The 9,255-nt window shown below is 39.4% G+C and overlaps 2 protein-coding genes across 2 annotated transcripts; both read right to left on the bottom strand.

The window, feature by feature from the left end:
* Window positions 1-220: 220 nt before the first annotated feature.
* On the bottom strand, window positions 221-3,677 carry cox5aa (cytochrome c oxidase subunit 5Aa). The gene is made up of 5 exons (XM_020624129.1): window positions 3,544-3,677; window positions 2,565-2,681; window positions 941-1,062; window positions 710-827; window positions 221-616 (listed from the first exon to the last, which is right to left on the bottom strand). The coding sequence occupies exons 1-4, from the start codon at window positions 3,614-3,616 to the stop codon at window positions 714-716; spliced, it is 426 nt and encodes a 141-aa protein (XP_020479785.1). The 5' UTR covers window positions 3,617-3,677; the 3' UTR covers window positions 221-616; window positions 710-713.
* Window positions 3,678-4,658: 981 nt separating this feature from the next.
* LOC109972982 (ribonuclease P protein subunit p25-like protein) lies at window positions 4,659-5,318 on the bottom strand. Its single transcript, XM_020622260.1, has one exon. It carries the CDS (start codon window positions 5,316-5,318, stop codon window positions 4,659-4,661), a length of 660 nt encoding a protein of 219 aa, XP_020477916.1.
* Window positions 5,319-9,255: the final 3,937 nt, after the last annotated feature.

Here is a 9,255-nt window from a genome sequence, read left to right as displayed (position 1 = left end):
AAAAAATGAACTTAAATGATTTTAGCATATGGCTGCAATATAACAAAGAGTGAAAAATTTAAGGGGGTCTGAATACTTTCCGTACCCACTGTATGTACTAAAAATCAAGTATTTTCAATGCTCAATATCAGTTCATTATCAAATGAACTACAAATACTAAATTAAATATATTGAAACTTCCAAAACCAAGTGGAAGGATGTTATGACCAAGTTACACCAGTTATTATTTGACTATGTTTATTTCACAAGCATGAAAAATTTCCCTGAAATGAACAAATTTAAGAGACTGAACACAGAAGAATCTTTTTTACATTCACATGAACGCACTGCTCCCTGGTGGCAAAAATGAGACACACAAGATTGCCAGAAACACTCAAAGTGCCACTCTGCTCGCTATTAAAGCAACAAATCAAGCATTGCCTCACTAACTGCTCAAGCTCTTGAAAATATCCCAAAATATTTGTGACAATCAATAACGGTACTTTTCCCTTGATTAGGTTCATCAATATTTTACAACCAAAAGAACATAAAGGCCAATTAAATATCACACGCATTATGCCAGGCAAACAGTTAAGTACAAGGGTTCTGTGTCCTGGGGATGTCCAGCATCAGACATCTGGAAAACAAACAAAAAAATTCTGTTAGACTACCATCTTATGACAAATATGGAATGGGAAAACACATGGTTGGTCAGAGACTTAACACCCACCCATCTACAGTTTGTCAATGCCAAGCTCTTCAGGTGTGGAGATGCCAAGCTCATCTAATGTTGGCTGTAGCTCCTGGATCAGGTAGGGGTAGATGTCTTTGTGAGGACCAGCTTTGTCCTGAGGAAGTAAACAATGGTAAAACCCATTTGTCATTACCTCATGCCAGTAAACTGCTGGCTGGCAACATTCCCTCAATTATTATCTGGTTTAGAAGCTGCCTTTTCCCTCACCTTCACAGCTTCCAAAATTCGAATAGCGCTGGCCAAGTCGTTTAACCTCCGACAGGCTCTCAATGCTGCATCAACGATCTTTGGCTCAGGTACGAGATCATAGCCCATCAACGCGTTCATCCCTGTGAGAAGGAATTAATTTTTAATAGAACAAAGAAAGAAATCAACACATTTTTATTTCATCTCTTGCTTTAGGCACAAGTCTAGCCAAAGATACATTTTTCTTTTGTGAATACATCCCATGACGAGATGCACTTTCTGAGTAGTAAAAATCTGACATCCATAAATGAGCTACATCGTTAGTGGGTGACATGCCCTTTTTATGATGAACATGGCCATTGTAATGTATTTTTAGCTGATCCCTGGGGCTGAAAATACTCAGCTACATGTCTATTTTGTACCAATCCACAGTTAAAAATAGTCCCTAGTAACTACACTATTTACCTGAGTATTGCTTGTTAAAAACTACAGTTCCCAGCTGTTTGAGGAAACTGTTTTAAAATTTTAACTTGATATTTCTGACCTATTTTAAAAGGGTTACATGTTCAGTAGCAGCCAAAGGGCTTGAGGCTGAGATCTATATGCAAGATAAGGTAGTCAGAAAGTACAATGTAACAAGACTAAAATATTTGTTTTGCCTAGTGGAATTTTATTAGAAAATTGTGGACAAATCCTTAAAATCAACATACAAATTAAGATGAACATTTTTTAAGATGAAACTAAATCAACTACATTAACACCTCCACTCTGAAGAACAACATCCTCTGTAGACTGTAATGTAAGTTTCAACCACAAGGCCTGTCTAGTGAGCCACTTCCTCAGTGTTCTGGTCTCATCATTTCCCACCTGATAATGAGCTTCTCTGTCCTGCAACTTGAAGCCTTCTGTTGTGCTTTGTTTGAAGGCTTATCAGATGCCAAAAAAACAAAAAACAAACTAGGAACTGTATTTCTCCAAAACCTATTGACCTGCTTCACCAGCATGAGGTTAACATAATGTTCTGTTAAAGTGAAATCAGTCTGTAGTATGAGACGAGTATGAATACTACAAGGTGAGCTCCTTCACAGCAGTGCAGGTATGTGTCTCGCAGAGAGGAGAGGATGAAGTCGCAGACAGCAGCCAGGATTGTGGATTGTTCAGGCCATAGCTGGGTATCAAATCTCAATAGCTCCTGGTAAATATTCATTTTCGCCATTTACATTTGGTATCACCCAAAAAGTGTCCGTAGCAGGAAGGTATCGAAAACTATCAAAGCTGGCACTATATGCTTGCTCACTGGTAATCTATTTTTTTAGCAGTTAATTTCTGTTTCGAATAGTCATTTTTCCAATTTAAGAGTCTTTTATTTTGGCATAGTTTTAGTCTGGTTACCTGTCTAGTGTTTAACATTTGAGAAGTTTATATTCTTTTGTTAAATGAAAAATCCAAATCAAATCTTCAGATCAAATTTCTTCAGACAACTCTCTGTCCACAAACTGTGATTGTCAAAACTTTGCTAAACCTGTGAAAACATCCGTATTCAAAGCTCTGCAGTAACCCTTCAACACTCTGTATTCAGGTTCAATTTCTAAGGAATAGATGGTAACTTTGCTGATTCACTGTCACTGTCATTCCATAAACATACCTTTTCTCAGCTCCCATGCATCAATGTCTGGCTTGTTAAAATAGGTGACCCAGCGGGCATCAAACTCCTCTTCGGACTCGTGCTTCCCATGTGAGTAACACCTTGAGGCCAAAAGAGCTGTACAACGAAAATTATTTTGAATTAAAGAATGTGCTACAAAAAAAAAGTTACTACTGTTACAGCTATAGTTAGAGATACAGTATCAGGTCATACAGAACTAACCCAAACATAGTCAAGGATATCTACACTGAGTGAAGCAGAAAAACTGCTGTCTAGTAATGTACTGCAGGTGGATCTTTGCCAACATCCTGATTTGTCCTGCCAACTGCACCTGCCACTCTGAGCACACACTGACAACCAGGAAATTTGTATTTATACAATGCTTACAATATATGTAATAAGACGTGAATCTTTGATTGTGCATCTAGGTAATGTACTGTAATTCTTATAAACCAACATCTAAAAAAAAGGCTAATATAGCAGTTTTAAAAAAAAGTGCAAGGTGTGCATTTCCTGATTGTTACTGGGTACGACAAACCACTGCCTGATATAAACAAACACCACTAACTGATTGAACACAACTATAGCTGTTAGTCAGCTAGCCTATGTAGCATGTTAGCAAAAAGCATCGGCAGCACAATCACAGGGCCTGAGTCTGAGCCTTCCGACTGGGTCATGGCAAGGACACACACACGGCCGAGCTGAAAACTGGGACGGTTTCAGATCAGCACACGTTCAGGTTATATGGCTAATGGCTGCGTTAAACTAAAATATACATACTTTAATTGAAACACCAGTTTCACAGTGCGGTGTGAATTTATAAATGATAAGTTATACTAGCTAAGCTAATGCTAACTAGCCCAGTCTTGCGGTTACCGCAATGTGCCGACAGCCACGCATTATTTTGCCTAACTTAGAACTTTGACCGTTTGGTAAGCTACCAGACTACAAAAGGTGATAGCAGAATAAAAAAAAATACCTTGGCACCCTGGCTGCGTACGGGTTAAACTCCGGACACCGGAGACAGAGAGTCGGACGGCGGCTCTGAACATGATGCGATAGCCTGCTACGAGAACCGGTGAGGTTTGGCAGGAGGGCGCTTGTCACGTACCTATTCGATTCCCCGCTGCGCATGTGCAAACTGCTCACTGACTGTTTTTTTTTTTTCTGTATTGTTGACCTACCGGTTTTGAATCTGGCCAGAGTTAACACAGTAAGCTACCATAGAGTTTTCTGATTTGTTTGTCTTTCTTTTAAGACAAGGCACCCCAAATGGAAACTTGATAATTATTCTCATAGAGGGCTCCAGTAAACATGTGATGGGATGAATGGGACACTTAAGACAAAGGATAGTTTTACAGTGTGAATGCTGGTAGCAGTCACAACAGCTGTTCTTGTGTTATTGCTGAATGTCCGCTAGACAACAGCTAGACAATAGGTTATCTAACAGGTTGGTAAAATGCCAATGGACATGGCATCACTTTTGTAACTGCTTCACCCAATTGAGCACATTGACGTGCTGGACTGATAAGGCCTGCATTAGAACAGTGATTAAACTAGGGATACAGGAGGTGATGTTTTCTGCCTCTATTCTATGAGGGTATAATTATACTTTAATAAAAGATATGCATGCATTCTCTGACACACTCTACAACATAAGCTGAGATGCATTTCTGAACTAGTTTGTGTATCTCTGTCATAATAGATGCATAAAAAAGGACATCATCATAATGGAAATAAACCCTTAACCAAAAAAAGGCTATTGTTGCAAACCTTGATGTTTATATTAACAGTGTCAGTGACCGACTTGTGATTTGGCTTTGTTGACATTTGCATCAGAATAAGCTGTTATATTACTAATATATAGTAACTCATGCACCTTATTTTGCTGCTAATAATTTAATCAAATATGTTGCATTTTATAACAAAATTGCTAAGTATTACAAAAGACAAGTTCAGATTTCAACATGCACATGTATCAGTCATGATCAGTGAAGCTGCATACTGATGCAATATTGTAGATTATGAGATGAGAGAATGTCTTTTGTTTTGTTATTTTTCTCATATTTCACAGTATTATCAAATGTTGAGTGTTCATGGGGAACATATACTCCACTCATCCAGGCAGAGTCTCTTGGCTGTGTTCTGTGAGGGGGGACTGAGGTCTGGCCTAACCGGAGCGCTACATCTCTCTGTGTCCTCTGTGGGAACAGTCAGGGTTTGGGGGGGCTGGTATCCAGGCTCCTGGGGATCCAGAGGGTCTTTGGAGAGCAGGATACAGATGGCAGGGACTGTCCTCTGCATGGTTACATCTGGTGCTCCCTGTTGTGGATTCTCACAAATGTCATTCACTGTCTTGTAGTAGAGTTTGGATACCTGGTGCAACCCTCCCACTGTACGTTTCAGAATCTCCACACAGGTGATGGTCTTAGTGAGTCCCCTGCCTGAGCCAGTGAAAACCACCTGTCTCAATGATGTGCTGTTACTGTCTCTTCTGTCCTCACGCATGCGAGCTGTTACAAACCGCAGTAAGTTGCGGATCTTGCTTCCTTCTTTCACCCGCATGTGCAGGATGTCTGCTGCTAGGCCAGGGATTGGATAAGGACTGCTGTCCTCTGTGTGGCTGACTCTCCTGAAGTTCCAAAGTTTTGGAGATGAAGATGAGACATCAGGGCTGAATGAAGCAGACTGAGGTTCTATTACAGTGCTGCCTGCAACCTTTAAACTTGTCATCTGACCCCTGTTTTCGGTCATTGCTTACAAAGAAACAAAATAACAGTGCAAAATCCTGGTTCTGACCCTGCAGCCTCAGATTTTTTGCATATCTCCCCAGAGATCTGGAGTACGTTTTTTGTTACTTTGTATAAGAAACATAAAACTGATAATCTTCGTAATCCAATCTTTTGACTTATCTTGATCTTCTTTCTGTTGTCAGTCCATGCTGCATTTCTATTTTGTCTTGTGAGCACTGAGATGAAAGCCAACAGAATGAATAGGGCGTTTCTTCCTCTAATCCCATTGAAGTGAAGGAAAAGATGTCCTTGCTCTATTCAGCTCTGAGGACAGCTGATGCCAACGAACACATATGAGGCTCAGAGAGAGACACATGTAGAGCAGGGCATAGTGCTCTTAAAGGCATATGCAACATTTTTGCCTCATTTAATAGTGTCTGTAACATTCTACTTTGTTGGTTTTGGAGGGAGGTGTTTGTTAAACCCTTAAGGACTCAGATTTTATTTATCCATGTGGCTGCTTGGGTTATATGGATGAATAAACAAGACTAACAAAGCATGAGCTTAAAGAAATCCTTTGTCTTTGGTCTTGATTGCTCCATTTTATTGACATTCTTAATGTGTGTTTATAGATGCACTGAACAGCAAACTCAGAAACATCCGTTATAGCCATAGCAACATACAGGGTATTGTGGTTGTCAAGACCTTTCCTGCTGCACTATCATCACAGAGCCATATGGTCCTTGAGAAATGTCTTCCTTTGGGCTATTGCAGCTACTTCACAGTTCTCCTCCCTCCAGTTCACTGCCTATTGAGCTGACCCAGAAAATGCTTGCTACATAATATGTGCCCTTCCTGAGTCAATGACATTTTTGAGGACAGTCATATTTTGGAGCTGCTACTTTTTGTCAAACTGTATTAAACCAGAACGTGCAAAGAAAGAGATGTATCCAGAATAAAAAATGGTGATAGCTGTATTTATAAAGGAGCTGAGCTGAGGGAGGAGGTCAGGAAGCAGCTGTGGGTCTCATATGAACCTGATATCCTGTTATAATGGTGCATTTCTGCCTCAAAGAATTGTAGGTACCTCATGTTATTCATTGAATGTAACAAGGAGCAGAAAGATGTAAGTCTGGGTGGTGTTAATCAGAGCAAAATACAGCTATGTATTATGTTACAGCTAGTTCCTCTGTATGTAATACATACAGGGAACCCACTAAAGCACATAGCATAGCTTATTTTTGAGTGCGACTCCTGTGATACATCTAGTGTGTATTGTAATGTTCTAGTGTTGTTTTTCAGAAAGGAGAACATGATGCAGACTCATGTCAGCATCCTGGTTTTCAGTGTGCTACTTCTATTATCCCATTTTGACATCTAGCATTTTCCACTTTCAGACATCTTATTTTTATATTAACATAACAATTTTGGGATCTTGTTGGAGTAGGAAAAATTACATCTAGCATGTCAAACTATGATGTTCTTGTTTGTCAGGTGCTTCCACTCATAAGTAGGAAAGATTACCAAAAAAAAAATCAACTTTTTTTTCCGAGATTTGAAGTTCATTCATGATCTTAGCAGTTGACAAACTCACCAAAAAGGACCATTTAGTAGCTGTTCTGGAAATTTTGTTGTACAATGTGAGTTTCCTCAAATGGCAGCATTTGCCCAGGTGGTTAAATGTACATTATGAACACTTTTGGGAATTTATGATCAAGAAATACACTTAATCGTGGCTACACAGGATTTGGAGAGGGCTTTTGGTCATCACTAGTTAGGGGACTGGATGTAATTGTTCTTTAAATTCACATTCTGACAAACTTTAACAATGCTTGACTTATTATGCTTTCTGGACACAACTCTTTACCTGTACCAAAAGGCTATGCTGCAGAGTTGGGGTGCTCTTACAGTGCCTGATGGCCTGAGAGGAGAAAAGCAGCTCTACCAGCTGTTTGGTACTCAGCTGTGCTGATGAATTGACTGCTGACACCACCACTCTCTGTGGAAGAACAGACACAAACACTTTCAATAAACCTTTGCAGAACTTATAAAGGAATGAGACCGATAATAACTTAGAGAAACCTGCAAACAGCAGCAACCAAGTGAGTGCCACAGAAATACATTTTGAAGTATATATACCGTAAATCATCTGAAGAGGGAGTCGTCACCTTTCCAATGGGTGTGTAGGCAAAAAGCTCTCCTGTAGGAGGTTTTATGATTTGTGAAGTGGTTCCGTTTCATCACTTGGAAATTGATTCTTCTTCCTATAGCAGGGTTCTGGAGCTCATTCAATCTGCTCATAGCACATGAGGAAGAAGTTAACATATATCCAACAACAGATTTAGTCAGGAATAAAACAGCTGAATGAATGAAATCATCACATACTTTGAGAGTGGAAGCCAGTTGCTGAGTCTTGCAAAAAAAAAAAAAATCTTGATGGTTCCACTGGTCCTGAACCTGCTGTGTCTGCTCTTCTGTCAAACTATGATGTTCTTGTTTGTCAGGTGCTTCCACTCCATAAGATATGAAAACTGTAAGAATACTGGTGAACAGAGAGTTAGAAGAGCTAATCAGTAGATGGACAGTGTGCAATGTGTAATCTCATTACTGCCATAAAAAAAATGATAAAACACAGTGAACACTCACTTCTTTAGTTGTTTTCCAAGACTAAAATGATCCACGTTGGACGCTTGAAAGACTTCAACTGAAGGCGCTGTGGTGAGAAGCATCACATACTCAGGCGTCACATTAATTTATAATAAATTCTGTTTGAATCAGTGTGGTTGATGCTCACCAGGGCCATCCAGATACTGGGAGAGAGAAAAGTGCAGACGGATAACAATGAGCTCTGAGCAATTAATCCCCCAGACCTTGGCTACTTCCTACTGGTCACACCAGACAGTGTCATAATATTAAATGGGCCCAGAAGTCTTGACAGCAAACCATGTTGATGTATTTTACTTAGGACCAAATGAACTGTTACTTTAACTTACATCCAGGAAATTTGAATTAGTGTTTAAGTCAACATCCACACTGTCAATTAGCCTGTACTCCCTGGCAGAAGAAAAGGAAGGGGAGACTTGACAAGGTGGAAAAGACGCAGATGTTCACGACCTTAAACTGAAGGAATAAGAAAAGATGCTCAGACATTTACCTGACAGAGACTGCAGAGTCTGAATACAAAGTCCTGACTGCCTCGATGCCTGTATCCAGCTGGGGGTGGTGATGCAGCTCAGTGGCATAGCTCTCCTGCCGAGACAAACACTAACACACTTACCTTATGGTCCAAACAGCTCAGCACCACAGGGGGGATGAGGGATAAACTCACTCTGCAGCGGTGGCTGAGAAGAAGGCTGCTTTTCGCATCATAACAAGAGGTTTCCTGGAACACTTTCTCAGCGCTGTCTATTTAGCATTTTATAAGCAGTATATAAACAATTAATGAGTAGTTTATAATTTACTACAACACCCTATAATATAAATATAAGCAGATATTAGGGTACTTCAGTGAAAGACAATTAATGTTGCAATATAACACAGTTTACAAAAAAATACATACTTTATATGATTGTGCAATATTAAGTGTTTATTTACTGTATTAGTTAATTGTACTGACTATGACTATGTAAACTACTAGTGAATGTTTTAATACTTTTTCACTCTCAAAGGCTTCAGTTTCTGATGAGACCCAGTTGAGAATTTTTATCAAACTACTCTTTCTAAAGCCAAAATTAAACCTTGAAGCTCACTGTGGCTTATCAAGCAGTTTTAAACCTGCATGTGTGTAAACAACAAATAAATATATTATAACACACTGAGGCTTTGTTTATGTGTGTGATAATGTGTGTGTGTGTGTGTGTGTGATCAATCATTATCTATTTATATGCTGTTATAATTTTTTTAAAATTACAGCTGTGGACAAAATACACCGTACTTAAAACACTGTTACATTTGCTTAC

This window comes from Monopterus albus, unplaced genomic scaffold (assembly GCF_001952655.1).
Source record: "Monopterus albus unplaced genomic scaffold, M_albus_1.0 scaffold7.1, whole genome shotgun sequence".
NCBI classification, from domain to species: domain Eukaryota; kingdom Metazoa; phylum Chordata; class Actinopteri; order Synbranchiformes; family Synbranchidae; genus Monopterus; species Monopterus albus.
Note: the sequence above shows the minus strand (reverse complement) of the source record. Positions and strands in the feature narration are given on the sequence as shown.